General features: G+C 36.8%; 1 protein-coding gene across 1 annotated transcript in view; it reads left to right on the forward strand.

The window, feature by feature from the left end:
* Nucleotides 1-19,757, forward strand: part of TTLL7 (tubulin tyrosine ligase like 7) — a 715,282-nt gene that overhangs the window by 519,807 nt on the left and 175,718 nt on the right. Inside the window, exons 17-18 of the mRNA XM_053693316.1 lie at nt 5,296-5,433; nt 19,166-19,246. Coding sequence (XP_053549291.1) covers nt 5,296-5,433; nt 19,166-19,246 — 219 coding nt within the window. The remainder of the gene's footprint in view (nt 1-5,295; nt 5,434-19,165; nt 19,247-19,757) is intronic.

The following is a 19,757-nucleotide window of genomic DNA, read 5'->3' on the forward strand; positions in this document are numbered from 1 at the left end:
TATCTGTCTTACTACACAAACGACTGGCAGCTATGCCAGATGTTCAAGCATTTGTTCAGGCTCTGGTTAGGATCAAGCCTGTTTACAGACCTTTGACTCCTCCCTGGAGTTTAAATCTAGTTCTTTCAGTTCTTCAAGGGGTTCCGTTTGAACCTTTACATTCCATAGATATTAAGTTGTTATCTTGGAAAGTTTTGTTTTTGGTTGCTATTTCTTCTGCTAGAAGAGTTTCAGAGTTATCTGCTCTGCAGTGTTCTCCGCCCTATCTGGTGTTCCATGCAGATAAGGTGGTTTTGCGTACTAAGCCTGGTTTTCTTCCAAAGGTTGTTTCTAACAAAAATATTAACCAGGAGATAGTTGTACCTTCTTTGTGTCCGAATCCAGTTTCAAAGAAGGAACGTTTGTTACACAATTTGGGCGTAGTCCGTGCTCTAAAATTCTATTTAGAAGCTACAAAAGATTTCAGACAAACATCTTCTCTGTTTGTCGTCTATTCTGGTAAAAGGAGAGGTCAAAAAGCGACTTCTACCTCTCTTTCCTTTTGGCTTAAAAGCATCATCGGATTGGCTTACGAGACTGCCGGACGGCAGCCTCCTGAAAGAATCACAGCTCACTCCACTAGGACTGTGGCTTCCACATGGGCCTTCAAGACCGAGGCTTCTGTTGATCAGATATGTAAGGCAGCGACTTGGTCTTCACTGCACACTTTTGCCAAATTTTACAAATTTGATACTTTTGCTTCTTCGGAGGCTATTTTTGGGAGAAAGGTTTTGCAAGCCATGGTGCCTTCCGTTTAGGTAACCTGATTTGCTCCCTCCCTTCATCCGTGTCCTAAAGCTTTGGTATTGGTTCCCACAAGTAAGGATGACGCCGTGGACCGGACACACCAATGTTGGAGAAAACAGAATTTATGCTTACCTGATAAATTACTTTCTCCAACGGTGTGTCCGGTCCACGGCCCGCCCTGGTTTTTTAATCAGGTCTGATGAATTATTTTCTCTAACTACAGTCACCACGGTACCATATGGTTTCTCCTATATTTTTCCTCCTGTCCGTCGGTCGAATGACTGGGGTGGGCGGAGCCTAGGAGGGACTATATGGCCAGCTTTGCTGGGACTCTTTGCCATTTCCTGTTGGGGAAGAGATATTCCCACAAGTAAGGATGCTGCCGTGGACCGGACACACCTTTGGAGAAAGTAATTTATCAGGTAAGCATAAATTCTGTTTTGCGCTCAAGTGATCATGTTTACTTTCATCTTGTAATACGAGCAAATCTAGCCCAATATCTTTACAACTAGAGAAAATATGATGTTAGGGCACATAACTTCAGAATAATTGCCTGTGTAAATATGTTCAATTAGCTCATTTTATTTTTGCACTATACAATATACTTTGCATCATGTTTGAAATTAAAATTGCAATTACACTTGTTGTTCAAATTCAATAATTTTATGTATATCAGTTCTTCTTTCATTTGTGTCAGTTTGGTTTCCTGATCTGTGTAAATTTCCCTGTTGATTTATAACCATCATTGGTGCCCAGCTAGATGCCAAACTCATATCTGATCAGATATTTATCAGCCACTACTGAGAATAGCAAAATATTTACCCAGAGCTGTCACACTATAAGACACTGTCACACTCTATTTGAGGTTTGTCTTCCAGATCACCCTACGGATCCGAAAAATGACACTATTAAATGAAAAATCAGTTTGTGCTTATCTGTTCCTGTGTGGTTATTGTCTCAGAAATATGCAACAGTTTACTTATATCTAATGCGTTTTTCTTCTGTCACATAATCACTATAATGTTATTTAAATAGATAAATTACCTTAACAACTAGATTTCATCAATTGTATCCTGCTTCTATACCTGTATATAGAATTATTATATTTTCTAAAGTCAGATAAGTTGAAAATGCAATTTCAATAAATCAGTTTTATGTTTGTAACATCTAACGCCAGCTAAGTTAAAAAAAATGTATTTTGTTTTGCGATAATGCATTGCAATTTGTTTGATTAGTTAAATAAAAGTAAGTACAATAGTTTTTTTATACTATGAAACAAGATTTCAGAGGTCCCTGTCATTTTTAAATATAGAACAATAGGTTAAAATATATTAAATAAAATATTTTTTTGCTAATGCTCAACTGTAAATCTGAATCAAAATGTATATAACTGTGCACACTGACTATAGCATATTTTAACTAAGTTGGCTTTTACAGGAGATATTGCAGGTTTGATTCCAGACCACCGCAATAAAGCGAATATAGCAATAAAGTGAATCACACTCATTTTTTTTTGTTTCCCAGAGCATATAAATGATATATTTACACTAAATTGTAGTCTATTAAGTGTGCAATAGCATTATCTCTAAAAAAAAACCAACAATGTACATACCTTAATTAAAAATAATTTTTTTTGCTAAAAAATGCAAACCATCATCTGAGCCTTCAGTGAATCATAATCTCTTTACTGGCGGTATGTATATATAGGTGTGTGTGTGTATGTATGTATATGTATATATGTGTATGTATATATATATATATATATATATATATATATGTGTGTGTAAAAAACACGGAAGGGGACTGCACTCTCAGACTGGACTGGGTACACATCCCATGACCCTGCAACATGCTCAGTCCTGGGTGCTTGCTGGCACTCACAGGAAGCTGTGCTGTCCCCAGAGTCACAGACAGTTAACCCCAGACAGGCCTGGGTGCAAGGCCCATAGGGAAAATGACAAAACAAATTAATACAATGCACGGAGAAAGTCCAGAACTCACTTACAAGCTCTCAGCTAAGATTAAAAGCAAAAATGGACGGGTTAGTTACCGCATTTGGCCAAATGGGACAAGTCCAGGTACCACATCAAGGTCCCTTCCAAAATCCTGGGACCCTAAAACACCCACACAATGCAAGCTCTCCATCCAACAAACTGGAAATAAGTGAAGGGTGCACAGGCTTATGTAATCACCCTGTGACTCTGGGGACAGCACAGCTTCCTGTGAGTGCCAGTGAGCACCCAGGGCTGAGCATGTTGCAGGGTCATGGGATGTGTACCCAGTCCAATCTGAGAGTGCAGTCCCCTTCCGTGTTTTGTATATGTCTAGGGTGATTACATAAGCCTGTGCACCCTTCACTTTTTCCCAGTTTGTTGGATTGAGAGCATGCATTGTGTGGCTGTTTTAGGGTCCCAGGTTTTGGAAGGGACTTTGACGTGGTACCTGGGCTTGTCCCATTTAGCCAAATGCGGTAACTAACCCCTTCATTTTTACTTTTAATCTTAGCTGAGAGCTTGTAAGTGAGTGCTGGACTTTCTCTGTGTGTTGTGTGTGTGTATATATATATATATATATATATATATATATGTGTGTGTGTATTTATGTGTTTATATGTGTATATGTTGGAAAAATGGCTTTAATAGACTTGCCCAACACAGGGTTGCCACAAACCTTCAATTTGTAAAAAAAAGTAAAATCTGTGAAGTGCAATAAAGTGAAGAGCAATAAAATGAAGTATCCCTGTACTTATAAACATAAACTCTGCTGATATTTTAATAAAATTTATTTTACTTTTTATATAAGCTTTTAATTGTTACAGACATGTTTGACTCTGTTACACTTGCACTGGAGTCGGTAACAGTACTGGAGTCTTCATAACCAGGCTTTCTAACAGGATTGAGCCATTGTGCATTCCAAAGGAACCTATTGCAATCCGTTTCCATCCTCACCACTACTAAACATCTGATTGTCATTTGTATGTTGACAGGATGGGCATACTAAGTACAATTGTGCAGTCGCTATATTGTAATTTTTCATATTTAACGAGTATTGTTTGTAACAATATTTATTTTTAATGTCTGCTAAAGCACCATTTCTGGTTTGGCATGATCTTAAAACAATATATAGACTACAGGTTTTATTGAAAGGATTTTACTGAATTTAAGAAGTACTGAAACTAATGAGCGTGAACCCACTAACCTCGCTACATTGGATCAAACAAGACTGTGGGGACGATTTATTAATGTGCAAGCAGACATGATACAATGTAGCGTATCATGTCCGCCACACATCGATAAATGCCGACAGCATACGCTGTCGGCATTTAACATTGCACAAGCAGTTCTGGTGAACTGCTTGTGCAATGCCGCCACCTGCAGATTCGCGGCCAATCAGCTGCTAGCAGGTGGTGTCAGTCAGCCGAGCGTATAGGATCGGGCGGATTGCTGTCTGCAGCCTCAGAGCAGGCGGACAAGTTATGGAGCAGCGGTCTTTATACTGAAGGCTCGCGCGGAAACAGGGGCATCAAGCTCCATTTGGAGCTTGATAATTCCGCCCCTGTGCCTTAGTGACTGGGTTTCTATAGGGGACTTGTCTTCATTCACACTAAAGGCTCCATTTATTAAGCAGCGGATGCTGCTTCAGAGGCCCATTGTTTCAGGTGGCGGATTGATAGGGATGATTGACAGCCCATGCTATATATATACAGGTATACCTCACTCATACAGCAGGTTAGGGATATATATATAAATATGTATTTACAATAAAAAGGGCATTGTTCAGTACGTGAAGCACATTGGAATGTGACATTTACATAAATCCTGTCGGGTTACCGTGCAAAAACACTGAGCAAAAATTGATAATAGAAGTAAATTGGAAAGTTGTTTAAAATTGCATGCGCTATCTGAATCATCAAGTTTAATTTTGACTTTAGTGTCCCTTTAAAGGGATATAAAACAGTTTTCTTTTTCTTTCATGACTCAATACGATTTTAAAAAACTTTCTAATTTACTTGTATTATTAATTTGTCTTTGTTGTTCTCTTGGTATCCTTTCTTGAAAAGCAGGGACGTATGCCTGGGGGTCAATCCATTTCTGCAGCAGTTATGCAAGGATGTTATGCATTTGCAAACGCACTAGATGGCAACGCTATTTCCTGCCGTGCAGTGCTCAGATGCCTACCTAGGTATCTCTTTAACACAGAATATATTAGGAAATAAGCACATTTGATAATAAAAGTAAATTGGAATTTTTTATTAAAATATTAGGTTCTGTCTCAATCACAAAATACATTTTGGGGGTTTCATATCCCTTTCAACATCTGGTATACTAAAAAGCCAGCATATCATGGTATCTGGCTAAACCCTGACAATCTGGGAATTTGACATTTCAAAGCTTTTTTCTATTCTATTTTTTATAAAAGTAAATGCAAATTTGTTTAGCCTTTACATAAATGTAAGCAATAAACAGCACTTAACGTTAACCTAATCTGTATTTTTGTTTTGTTATACAGAGTGAGTCTGTGATGCACCATTTCACTAAAGAGCAGGAAGATGAACTTACAAAACAGACTTTACTTATTCTTCAAGATATTAGAATCAGATTTCCAGGAAAAGGGGATGAAGAATCTTCTGACTCCATCATAGATGAAGTAAGTCCTTGTTATTTTGTTAGGCGCTCTATGCTGTTAACTTATTCATGGATATTATGTTTATTACAGATAGCATTTTCTTTTATTTATGGTATTTACACTTTGCACATTCTCAATTTGTCTAGAACTTTATTAGAAATTTGACCTTGCCCATCAAAGTAAGAAACATCATTTCCTTTATGTTTTTATGTATTTATTTTTATATGGAGCCCCCGCTCCCCTCTGACCCATGACATTAAATTGTTTTTTCTTTCGTTATAGGATGAAACCTTACTTTTCATGTTTTTTTTTCTTCTTTTTTACCAGCTCTACCAACAAACCATTCTCTTGCCAACTCTCAATTATAGTCCCAAAGGGAACCACTTATCATTATTTCACTTTGTTGTTTTTTTTATTTGTTGGCCAATGTGTTAATTGAAAATGAAATCACTAAAATGCGATTGTTAATCATGTAGAAGTTTTTTGGCTAATAGGATAAGCCCTATTTGATTGGCTTAGTGTCTTTTGTTTCTTCAAATAATAGTTCTGAAAAAAAGCATGATTATTATTTTTAGGGGTTAAACACAGTGCAGAAGTACTGCCACTGATCCAATCAGTAGTGCTAGCTCCATGTATGTGTCATGGGACTAATGCTGCTGATTGGATCAGTGGCGGTTTTATCTGTGGACCAGCAGTGCTCTGCAGGTCCCCAGCAGTATATCTCTATCTATATATATCTATCTATATATCTATGTGTGTGTGTATAGTAGTATTCTATAAGCAGATTTTAAGTGAGCAGTCCTTTAGCATTAAAGGGACATGAAACCCAAAAAAAATATTTCACGATTTAAGTAGAAGATACAATTTTAAACAACTTTCCAATTTACTTCTATTATCAAATTTGCTTTATTCTCTTGGTATAATTTGTTGAAGGAGCAGCAATGCACTACTGGTTTCTAACTGAACACATGGGTGAGTCAATCACATTCAATATATATATGCAGCCACCAATCAGCAGCTAGAATCTAGGTTCTTTGCTGCTCCTGAGCTTTCCTAGATAAACCTTTTAGCAAACGATAACAAAATAATGATGCAAATTAAATAATAGAAGTAAATTGGAAAATTGTTCAAAATTGTATTCTTTAGCTAAATCATGAAATACATTTTTTGGGTTTCATGTCCCTTTAAGTATGTCCCTACATATATGTATAACCATAAAAATATATATACTCAGATTCTGAATGCACAACAGGGAAATTTAGTAGATTTTTTTCTGGTTTATCATGGCTATGCCCCTGGGCTACTGTAAGTGACTCAGCCCCTGGTTTCCTGGTGCTGGGGGCTGTAAATACTGAGAGGTATGCTTTCTGTGTACTAAAAATGTGAATTACCTTACTGTGTTCACGCTGTAGGAAAGCAGGGGCCACATAACAAACACTGGAGGGCCACATTGTGTTTTCTGGACCTCAAGTTGTACAAGCATAGTACTCTGTTATAGGTCAGTCTGTATTTATACACAAATTTACTTGAGAAAGTGACCTCATATTTTGTCCAGAATCTATTTAATTGTTAGGTCCACATTATTGAATACATTTTTATACTTAAACACATCCATATTTGTCTAAATAAAATCCTGTTTCCTTTGCGCCCTCTGTTTATTTTCGTAATTTATCTTTGCCTGAGTCACAAAAGGAACAGGTCATTGCTAAGCAGGACATTTTGCCATAGCAACACCAGAAGCTTAGTTAAAAAGGTGTATGAGAAATTGCATACATTTCCCCCGAAACGCTAAGGCCTAGTTTCCACTAAGATGGTAAATTGTAGGAACTGGTGATAAAAACATTTATTTCCATTAAAGTCTATGGAGACTTTTTAAGTTACCACCAGTTTCCACACTTTACCACCTCAATGGAAACGAGGCCTTATTCAATTAAAGGGACATTATACACTTGATGTTTCTTTGCATAAATGTTTTGTAGATGATCCATTTATTTAGCCCATACAGGTTTGGGTTTTTTATAGTTTTGCTTATTTTTAAATAACATTGCTCTGATTTTTAGACTCCTAACCAAGCCCCAAAGTTTTAGGAGAATACTGGTGTATACCTACTCCAGCTTGCTCCTGTTTGTGTAAAGGGTCTTTTCATATGCAAAGCAGGGGGAGGGGGGTGTCTGCTATTTCCCACTTGCAGTGGGTGTTCCAGCAACCTTTTTAGCAAAGCTAAACTGGGAGCTTCTAAGTACGTATTTAAACAGTTTTATACTGGATTTTTTGATCAGTATCTGTGCATATTATTCTTTATAGTAGTGTCTATTACATGCAGTTATATGAAAATGGGTGTATACTGTCCCTTTAATGATGTGTAAAGACACACACCAAAATTAAAGGAACAGTAAGTTAAAAATATAATTCCCCATACATTCATTTAATAAATTAAAATATAACATCATTCCACTATACATTCATTATTTTTCCCATTTACTTTTGCTTTAATTTAAAATAACTCTGAAAATTGTTTATGCTTCACTTTGTCCAAATAGCTAAGGAGATAGTTTGCAATTCAGTGCTTAGTTGCTGATATAAACTATACATATATTAATAAAGTGCCTTTAACACATATTACATTAAATTGTTTGCTGCATAATGTATTACTTGATGTTTCTTTGATTTGAATAGCAGACACCATCAGTCTGTAGAATATTATTAAAATAAAAAGCTATGTGGCTGTTTCATAGAGACATATACTATAGCATATTTCCCAACATTACCCACAAGTTGGCTGACCATATTGCCGCTTTACAAAGGGACACATGAAAAATACATATATCAGGGTTCTTATAACAGAACTTTATTCAAAGCATTTCTTTAAACAGCCCTGACATATGTATTTTTCATATGTGTCCCTTTTTAAAGCGGCAATATGGTCAGCCTACCCACAAGGCTTCTGGGACCAGTAGGTGAGGGGTTTAGTAGGCTGTGGCCTAGTGGTGTTTTTGTGGGTGAAGCCACAATAGAAGAGGCAAATCAAATGTATGCTGGGGAGTGCGGACCTACTCATCAGAGGGTCCTGGTGCAATATTTTTTGGCCCCCCCCCCAATGGTAACTCAGTAGTAAGCAATAGCAGTAGTATACATGCTGCTCAGTATAATGATTTTGAGGATATATAGATGGACCTGCAAACTGCACTGGTATGGGTCCCCAGCACTTGTGCCCTGGTGCCACGGCACCTGCTGCACCAATGGTAGTTCCGCCCCTGCTGGGGATAAACCAAGAGGGTAACGGGCGGCGTTGGGAGGGTTGGAGGGGTGGCACGTTTTAGTTGGTACACTCCATGGAAACTGTGACATTTGCCTCAACAGGGAAGCTGTGGAAGGAATAGCTGGCAGGCCTCCCAACCCACAATATTTGTGACAGTTGTGAGGTCTGTTATAGCTCAGTGGTGCCCAAACTTAAAGGGATAGGAAAGGAAAAGGAAAAAAACTTGCTTATGGTATTCTTTGTTGAAGAGATACCTAGGCGGGTATCTGGTGGCGCTACATGGCAGGAAATAGTTCTGCCATTTAGTGCTCTTGCAAATGGTTAACATTCTTACTCAATTGCTGCCATATAGTGCTCCAGAAATTAGCCGGCTCCTAAACGTACGTCCCTGCTTTTCAACAAAAGATACCAAGAGAGAGGAAAAATTTGATAATAGAAGTAAATTAGAAAGTTGCTTAACCCCTTAATGACCGGACCATTTTTCAATTTTCTTACCCTTAATGACAATGGCTATTTTTACATTTCTGCAGTGTTTGTGTTTAGCTGTAATTTTCCTCTTACTCATTTACTGTACCCACACATATTATATACAGTTTTTCTCGCCATTAAATGGACTTTCTAAAGATACCATTATTTTCATCATATCTTATAATTTACTATAAAAAATATATAAAATATGAGGAAAAAATGAAAAAAAAACACTTTTTTTTAACTTTTAGCCCCAAAATCTGTTACACATCTGCAACCACCAAAAAACACCCATGCTAAATAGTTTCTAAATTTTGTCCTGAGTTTAGAAATACCCAATGTTTACATGTTATTTACTTTTTTTGCAAGTTATAGGGCCATAAATACAAGTAGCACTTTGCTATTTCCAAACTACTTTTTTTCAAAATTACTGCTAGTTACATTGGGACACTGATATCTGTCAGGAATATCTGAATATCCCTTGACATGTATATATTTTTTTTTAGAAGACATCCCAAAGTATTGATCTAGGCCCATTTTGGTATATTTCATGCCACCATTTCACCGCCAAATGCGATCAAATACAAAAAAAACGTTCACTTTTTCACAAACTTTCGGTTTCTCACTGAAATTGTTTACAAACAGCTTGTGCAATTATGGCAAAAATGGTTGTAAATGCTTCTCTGGCATCCCCTTTGTTCAGAAATAGCAGACATATATGGGTTTGGCGTTGATTTTTGGTAATTAGAAGGCCACTAAATTCTGCTGCGCATCACACTTGTATTATGGCTGGCAGTAAAGGGGTTAATTAGGTAGCTTGTGGGGAGCTTGCAGGGTTAATTTTAGCTTTAGTGTAGAGATCAGCCTCCCACCTGAAACATCAGACCCCCTGATCCCTCCCAAACAGCTATATTCCCTCCCCCACCCCACAATTGTTCCCGCCATCTTAAGTACTGGCAGAAAGTCTGCCAGTACTAAGATAAAAAGGTATATATTTTTTTTTTATAGCATATTTACATATGCTGCTGTATAGAATCCCCCCTTAGCCCCCAAACTCACAGATCCCCCATCAAACACTTCTCTAACCCTCCCCCTCTAACTTAATGGGCACCATCTTGGGTACTGGCAGCTGTCTGCCAGTACCCAGTTTCTTAAAAAAAATGTGCTTTTGTTTTTTTTTCCCCATTTTCTGTAGTGTAGCTTCCCCCCCCAACCCACCCTAACCCCCCCCCTTCCCCAACCCCCCCCCCCCGATCGTTTATTGAATTATAATCCAGTTTTCTGTAGTGTAGCAGTTCCCACCCGCTCCCGCCCCGTGCACGCGCCCGCCCGCCGCCCACGTGCACGCGCCCGCGCGTCCGTGCGCGCCCCCCGGACACTGCCGCATCCGATCCGGCCTCCGATCCCGCCCCCCCTCCAAATCACAGGCCCTTGGCAGGCCGCCCACCCACCTCCCTGCCTTGCTCCCACCCACCAACGACGCTCCGGTGCAGAGAGGGCCACAGAGTGGCTCTCTCTGCATCGGAGGCTTGCAAAGGGGTATTGCAGGATGCCTCCATATGGAGGCATCACTGCAATACCCTCAGAGCTGCTGGAAGCGATTGTGATCGCTTCCAGCACTCTGTTAGACAACTGACGTACCAGGTACGTCTATTGTCATTAACTGATTGTTAATGCATGACGTACCTGGTACGTCAGTTGTCATTAAGGGGTTAAAATTGCTGCTCTATCTGAATCATTAAAGAATAAATTTAGGGTTTCATGCTACTATGATTTTGCATAATTCAGATAAAACGTATTTTAAGATACTTTTACATTTATTTTTATAATCAAATTTACCTTGTTCTCTTGGTATCCTTTTGTTGAAAAGAATATGTACATATCCTACTATGAGCTAGATGGTGATTGCTGACTACACATATTTGTCTCTTCTCGTTGGCTCACCAGAAGTTTTCAGCTAGCTCCCAGTAATGCATTGCTGCTCTGGAACTGATTTTAACTGTGTGTTTAATCCCTTTACGAGAGTTAAACACACAGCTATATATAAACAAGCAATAGCGCAATAATAAAATGCTTTAACAAATTAGATCATTTTCGCTTTTTGCACTTTGCTCTGGGACAGACAAAGTATTCTTTTTGTAAAATTTGTCAGTGTGATCTACTTATGTATGTGATCTACTTATGCATGTGATCTACTTATGGATGTGATCTTCTTATGTATGTGATCTACTTATGTATGTGATCTACTTATGGATGTGATCTTCTTATGTATGTGATCTACTTATGTATGTGATCTACTTATGCATGTGATCTACTTATGTATGTGATCTACTTATGCATGTGATCTACTTATGCATGTGATCTACTTATGTATGTGATCTACTTATGGATGTGATCTTCTTATGCATGTGATCTACTTATGTATGTGATCTACTTATGTATGTGCTGAGCATAAGAAAATCTACGCTTCCCACAACATTTATCTTAACATAGAATCTTATATTCTTCTTCTGTGCAGCTAGCTCCCAGTAATGTATTTCTACCCCTAAGTCTGGCTAGGTAAGGTTTTTAACAAAGGACACCAAGGGAGCAAAACAAACACAGATATTAGAAGTAAAATGGATTGTTGTTTCAATTTCTATCTGAATCAAGAAAGTTGACTATACTGCCCCTTTTAATGTTTACTGAAATATGTTTTCATAACATTAAAGGGACAGTCTAGGCCAAAATAAACTTTCATGATTCAGATAGAGCATGTCATTTTAAAGAATTTTCCAATTTACTTTTAACCCCAATTTTGCTTTGTTCTCTTGGTATTCTTAGTTGAAAGCTTAACCTAGGAGGTTCATATGCTAATTTCTTAGACCTTGAAGGCCAACTCTTTTCAGATTGCATTTTAACCGTTTTTCACCACTAGAGGGTGTTAGTTCACGTATTTCATATAGATAACACTGTGCTCATGCACGTGAAGTTATCTGGGAGCAGGCACTGATTGGCTAGACTGCAAGTCTGTCAAAAGAACTGAAATAAAGCGGCAGTTTGCAGAGGCTTAGATACAAGGTAATCACAGAGGTTAAAAGTATATTATTATAACTGTGTTGGTTATGCAAAACTGGGAAATTGGTAATAAAGGGATAAAAATTCTGGTGTAGACTGTCCCTTTAAACTCAACATTGAATCTCACAGTATAATGTTTAAAGGGACGTGAAATACAAAACAAATTTTATTTTTTTTAATTCAGACAGAGCAAATATTTTTTAAAACATTTCCAAACTACTACTATTCTTTGTTGAGGAGATATCTAGATAGGTAGCCTGCTTGTGTGTGGAGCACTGCACAGGAGGAAAAAGTGCTGCCATCTAGGGGTTTTGCAAATTTAGAACATCTTTGCAAAAATGCTGCCATATAGTGCGGCAGACACGTGCACGCTCCTGAGCTTAAAGGGATACTAAACCCAAATTTTTTCTTTTGTGATTCAGATAGAGCATGCAATTTAAAGTAACTTTCCAATTTACTCCTATTATCAATTTTTATTCATTCTCTTGCTATCTTTATTTGAAAAAGAAGCCATCTAAGCTATATTTTGGTTCAGTACCCTGGACAGCTTTTCTTTATTGGTCGGTTAAATTAATCCACCAATCAGCAAGAACAACCCAGGTTGTTCACAAAAAAATGGGCCGGCATCTAAACTTACATTCTTGCTTTTCAAATAAAGATATCAAGAGAATCAAGAACATTTGATAATAGAAGTAAATTAGAAAGTTGCTTAAAATTGCAGGCTCTATCTGAATCACGAAAAAAAAATGGGTTTAGTGTCCCTTTAACTCCCTACTTTTCAATAAAAAATTACCAAACACAACAAAGAAAAATTTAACAGAATTAATTTGGAAAGTTGTTTGAATCATGAAAGAAAAATGTTGGGTTTCATGTCTGTTTAATTAAGGAAAATAAACCAGCATTACAGTAAACATTCATTATTTCGGCGGAGCCAACAGCTGAGCAGAGAAGACGTGTTTCAGAGAGCTCCTGCTGAAGCTTCTATAAAACAACGGCAAATTGCAGCTTTATTAATGTAATTTGCCCCAAATAATTACTTCTGACCAAGCAGGATTATCTCTACACTATTTGAAAGTTACTTTGCTGAACTTATACATTAGTCTTTTGTCATACTAGACTTCTACATTTGGAGCACACGCAGTGCTGTGAGGCCTACTAAAACTACGGAGGTCATAGATTATCTAATGGATGTATGCTCTAAATCCGTTTGCTACCTCCACTATCCTGCTACAGACATCTAGCTCTTACCCAACGTCTCACAAACTACAAAATTCTACTTTATTGTTTTGACAACCTGCAGTCTAGCATACTCGGCTTGCGGAGGCCATGCTGTGAGAAACGCCATCTTGCAGGAGCTACCTCTCAGCTACAAGCTTGTTTCGCTAGCAATACACCACCAACTTTAACGTCTCACCATGGAGGATCTTTATATTGAGCTCAAAGCTATGCTGCAGAGCTTGGATCTCCAGATGACATCTCACTTCTACAGCCTAAGATCAGTGATTAGAAGCGATCAGAAATGCAGGGAAAGGCCCGCTGCTGAATTGATTGGGACTGGGGATGTCGCACGAGTACTTCCAAAACCAAGCCCTGCGCAACATAAGGAGAGGATAGCGCCGATAATCCAAGCGCTTATGCCCACTTATCCCTCGACCTCCCCTGCCTCAAAAGAGCCTGACTCCCTAAAGGAAGGTGATCTTAGTGACATGGATGTCGATACACAGCTGCTAGTGGAGGCAGATGAGGTTGGATATCAGATGCCGCAAGAGAATCTGCATGGTGACTTAGTGTCAATTAGATCCCTCCTAACACAAACACATACCTTGCAGTTGCTGAGTCCGGTATGCATTGTGGTGACTCAACTTCCAGAAACCTGCTTGCTGCTAATGGGTAATCATTGTGACCGCTACAGCGTGAGAAGCTGGAAACATACCTATTGGGACTCTTTACTTTCCGACAACGTCGGCAGACAGCTTGTAACAGCTCAGGACATGCCCTATTTTCCAATGCTCCCTGTCCTGCACCGGTTATTACACTCACTGCATTATTTAACGCTCCTACGAAGGGGTATTGGCTGAATCACTCCCCTGCCTTTAATGGGACTTGCTGGTTACGCTACAGAACTGGCATGGGCTATCTATTCCCACTACCTAGTTTATCTAATATGTGACACTCGAGTTAACTCTTTCAGGGCTGCCCTCCATGATGTAGATTGCTCTCTGTTTGTATATGTATAATCCCAGTTCATATTATTTTGTTTGATGTTCACATTAATGCTCTTTTACACATCCATATACATTCTGTATTTAATTTGCCTTCAGAACAGTGAGGCTATTCCCAATGGTACTTTTCTAGCTTAAAAGCTCACAAAAGTTTTTATTCCCTATTAGTAAGCTACCTTGTTCAATTATACTATGTTATAGTTTAATCATACTGCACTAGCTGAAACTATTTATGTGGTAGTTTTAGACATATGTTTTTATAGTGGAACTTTACATTGCACTGCAATTATATACTTTATCTACATGTGTGTCAATGTTCAGGGCAACGCTATTATTATTAAAAGGTACTAGATAGCCTATAAAGGTACTACACTATATTCTACCTCCCATATGGCTCAACAACAATTGCATATGCTACCAAGCCAATCTAGTACAGCTTTTGTGATTAGGGCTTTTTAGAGCTTAGCAGTTAACTATGGACAATATGAATGTCTATCTGTGTGCACTACAGTTTATATACAAGCTTCTTCTTATACTGATACACACATGTTGCAATTGTGCCCTTAGGAACACCTTAACCCTATATTTTTATAATGAAACTTATGCTAAATAGAGCGGTCCTTCCTCTTAAGGCCATTGCCCTTTCTTTCTAATAGGCTGATATAACTTACTTGAATAATAAGGAACCCTGTGTTTTTTTTAATGCTATACATCCTAACTCCCTAGTCCATTATTATACTTTTGTCACCTAGCGTTACATTGCCCTTTGTATTAGTCTTCTGTTTCCCCTGTTGTATGACAGCCTGTTGAAAGTCCTGTCATTCCTTGGTGGGGTCTGCTGTGATCTCTAAAAGGACATGCCTGCACTCAGCCTAAGCATATCTCTTTCTCTATATAGCTAATAGGGATTAGTGAAGTTTATTAGTTAAATGTTTTTAGCCTAACCTAACATGACTCTAAGTTATCTTAATATGCCTCAATTAACTCTCTCCATTATTAATTATGTGTAGTAGTTAGTGCTCAGTTAATAATGAGAAGTAGGTGCTGCTTATAGTATATATGTTATATGAGACTGCAAATTGTTCTAGGTAAGATTTATGGTATGAAATTTTTATTGTTTGGGTTTGTTTAACCAGGCTTACCTATAGTTCACCAATAGTTTATATACTCATGGAGGTAAGCATACCGTCTAAACATGTTGTAAACGTTAATAGCATTTATTTAGATCAAGTCATATTAACCAGTTATAACAGGAAGACTAGGCCTCCCTTGCTTAGACACACCTCTATTTATTGCAATAAGGTTGTCTTTTACCTATGATTATAAAGCATCATACATTTAGTATAATTCTAAAATACTCCAGAATAATGCCCCGTAGTGGTAAACTTTGAACTACCTTGACCGTCTGGTCCCATATAAATACCTCTTGGGACACTTGGTTTATATTTTGTATTAAAAGCTTTCCTGGAGGGGAGAACTCTAATATTCACGATAGCCTGAAATAAATCTATGGTCAGCTTGTTGCTTATAAGTTAACCCAGCATTCTGTACAATGCCCTACTAGTTCCTATATATATGGCTCCGCCCCCCCCACCCTTTTCCCTATGCGTATAGCGGTGCTTACCCGCTGAATATCCCCCACCCCCCTATTTACTTCGGCCCAAGAGTGGCTGATATTCATGTTAACCCTCCACAGGCTGATATTTTGGTCTTAGGTAAAATACTATTAGAATGTGGAGCTCATACGCTGACAATATATTATAAAATGAAGTTTTATTTAATCTCGCCCAAGATACAGTCTATCTTCAAAACCAGATTTCAAATTGTTTTTTTTCTTGCTATATATGCCTATTGCTTTCTCAACAATACCTATGTATAGACAATGTATTAATCTCTTTGTTGTAACTTTGGCCTTTGGGCGAGTTCTTGTTGTGATGATATATGTCTTAACTTCAATAAAAAAAAATTTTTCAAAAAAAAAAAAAAAAAACATTCATTATTTCTTTTGTTGTAAAGCATAATTAGTTATAATGTTCTGTATTGGGAGTGATCTGGTAATTACACACATATGCCTCTTGCCATTGGCTAACCAGATGAGATCTTCTAGGTCCCATTTGTGAATTTTTGCTCAGAAGCTATCTTTACCTATGTATTTAACCCTTTCCCATGAAACAGTAGTGGGATAATTGTGCATTTGCATGCCCCTTTAATGTCCCTTTAACTGTTATGTACCTTTTTTCATTTTATAATATTGCATTTCATCAGTATTTCTCTAAAATAATTTTAATGTAACAGCATTTTCCAGCTATACCATTAGCTGCTTAATAAAAAAAACAACCTGACATGATTAGAGTGTTAGAATACAATTATATATCCCCTTAACAAAGCAATAATAATATTCCATAAGAACTCCTGGCTGTGAGTAAATAGACAATATCTATCATTTCATTGCAGCAAGATGGGAGTGCGGATAGTGTTTGCCTTCACTGATGTAATGTGTTAGATAATGTCAGCTTTATTTGGATGACCTGTCTTGCCAAAGAGGACAGAGAAGGAAAAAAAAGGTTGTAAGATAAGGAGATATGAACAGAGAAGCAACACCATGTATGTGCAGGGGAAGTGGAGTTACTTTGGTTTACAGAATCACTCAGTTTACACTAAAAGATCTAATTGTACTTAAAGGGACATGAAACCCAAAATTAAACTTTCATTGTTAAAGGGACACTGAACCCAAATTTGTTTCTTTCGTGATTCAGATAGAGCATGCTATTTTAAGCAATGTTCTAATTTACTCCTATTATCAATTTTTCTTCATTCTCTTGCTATCTTTATTTGAAAAAGAAGGTATCTGAGCTATTTTTTGGGCTCAGAACTCTGGACAGCATTTTTTTTATTGGTGTATGAATTTATCCACCAATCAGCAAGGACAACCTAGGTTGTTCACCAAAAATGGGCCGGCATCTAAACTTAAATTCTTGCATTTCAAATAAAGATGCCAAGAGAATGAAGAAAATTTGATAATAATTGATAATAGGAGTAAATTAGAAAGTTGCTTAAAATTTCATGCTCTATCTGAAGCACGAAAGAAAAAAAATCTGGGTTCAGTGTCCCTTTAAGATAGAACATACAATTTTAAACAACTTTCCAATTTACTTCTAATATCAATTTTTCTTCATTCTTTTGCTATCCTTTATTGAAGGGGCATCAATGCACCGCTGGGAGCTAGCTGAACACATTGGCAAGCCAATGGTTAGAGATAGATATGTACAGCCACCAATTAGCTGCTAGCACTCAGCTACTGAGCCTACCTAGGTATACTTTTCAACAAAGGATGCTAATAGAATGAAGCAAATTAGATAATAGAAGAAAAATTTGAAAGTTGTTTAAAATGTATTGCTCTATCAGAATCATGAAAGAACATTTTTGGGTTTTATGTCCCTTTAATGCTTCAAGCAGAGGCACAGGGTACATTTTTTTTTAACAGTTATACATTGTGATGAAAATGAATTCATAGTGATAACAGTAGGTCTCTACTACCCACAAAGCAGAAAATAAAAAAAAACAATTTGGGAACGTTTCTGAATAGTCTGCAATTAATGACTTGTTTTTCCTTATAAACCTCATAGCCAATATCCCTCCTGTGTACCTAATGCATTTTCTATAACACACAAAAAGAAATGTATGAGATTTTATTTGTCTGACTGTATTTAGCTGTGACTACTGCAAAGTGCTGTATAAGCCAATTGTTCTCCTTTTGCAAAGCTCGGCAAATCCAAGACCTTGATAATTAACTTCAAATGAACCAAATTGAAATTCTCTCTGGTGAAAAACAAACAAACAAAAAAAAAAAAAAGCTGTTTTAATTACACTTTGTTACAATTGTCCGTATTTGAACCATAAAATTCCACTGTGCAATTATTGCACAAAATCTTTTGAATTAACACAATATTTTTATAGCAAAACCTTTTGCTTGGTTGCAACATCTATATACATAATAGAACCCACATTGTTATAGTGCTCTGGAGTTTCTAGAAATATTTATATGTGAATGTTTATAAACTCTGTATGTTCTTCAAAAAGAAAACAAAAAAATCTCTTTAGACACAGGCATTTTTACCACCATGATCAAATATCTTACCAAACGGATATGGAAAAACTATTTTCTTAGTTTACAGCCCTCGTTGGAATGGACCTTTTGAGTCCATTTACATTGCAGGTAATATTTGCTCAATATAAAAGTTTCCCTGGCAGCCTTTATTGGCTGAAAAATCACAGACAGCAGAGTCCAACAAACTTGTAGACTGAAATCCTTAACTGCTACAGGGAATCATAAGGTATTGCATAGCACTTTTAGAAATAAAGAGTCTTAACACTTTTAATTTGCCTATTGGAACTGCAGTCTATAAAAATGCAATACCAATTTACACAACGGATCCAGAAAGTTATCATTCCTCTCCCAATATCTTTTCCCTCTATGCTGGGAGTTTGTCGACCAATATTTATATCCTTGGGTTGGTTATTCTGTATCGATTAGATAACGCTTGCAGCCAAAATCTCTCTCTTTTTTTCTTCTTTTTTTATTAAAGAAATAAACATCAATAAATAAACGTTGCATGATAGTCCTATTTTTTTTAGTTTAACTCAACTGAGATACCAATACACACCTGTGTGTAATAGATAGTAGTTTGTTTATATGTCGAAAAAATGTCCTTACTATTTTAATATATTTTTGCTTTCTTTTATACAGATAATGGATAATTGGAGATATCACAAACCAAAAGTCGCTACATATTGGTTAATAAAATTGGATTCTGCAAAGCAAAGGAAGGTAAGATTTTTTTAAAGATATATATATATACACTATATATATATATATATATATATATATATATACACTGTATGTATATATATATATGAGTTTGAGTATATATATAAAAACAGTTTAACATCTTATATATGATTCGTATTAAAATGCAAAGATAAGCAACACATTTTCACATTTTTAAACATTTTCACATTCTGTAACGGTTAAGGTAAGATTAGTATAGATTTTGTTGACCTTTATTACAAAACATAACTAAATACTACAAATATTTTTCCTGGATATCTGATGGATATCTGATGTAAATGGCTTAGACATTTCATACTACCCAAAATAATGTTCTAGTAAAAAAAAACAACTAATATTATATATAACTTTGTCAAGATTGCTTTTCTTGCACTAGGTAAAACTAACCTAATTATTTGATTCTAATATGTGTAGATGACATTATTGTTCTCTTCTCCTATAGAACAGATGCAAAATCATGAAAAGCAAAATTATTAATATGATTACCACC

Source organism: Bombina bombina, chromosome 10 (assembly GCF_027579735.1).
Source record: "Bombina bombina isolate aBomBom1 chromosome 10, aBomBom1.pri, whole genome shotgun sequence".
NCBI lineage: Eukaryota > Metazoa > Chordata > Amphibia > Anura > Bombinatoridae > Bombina > Bombina bombina.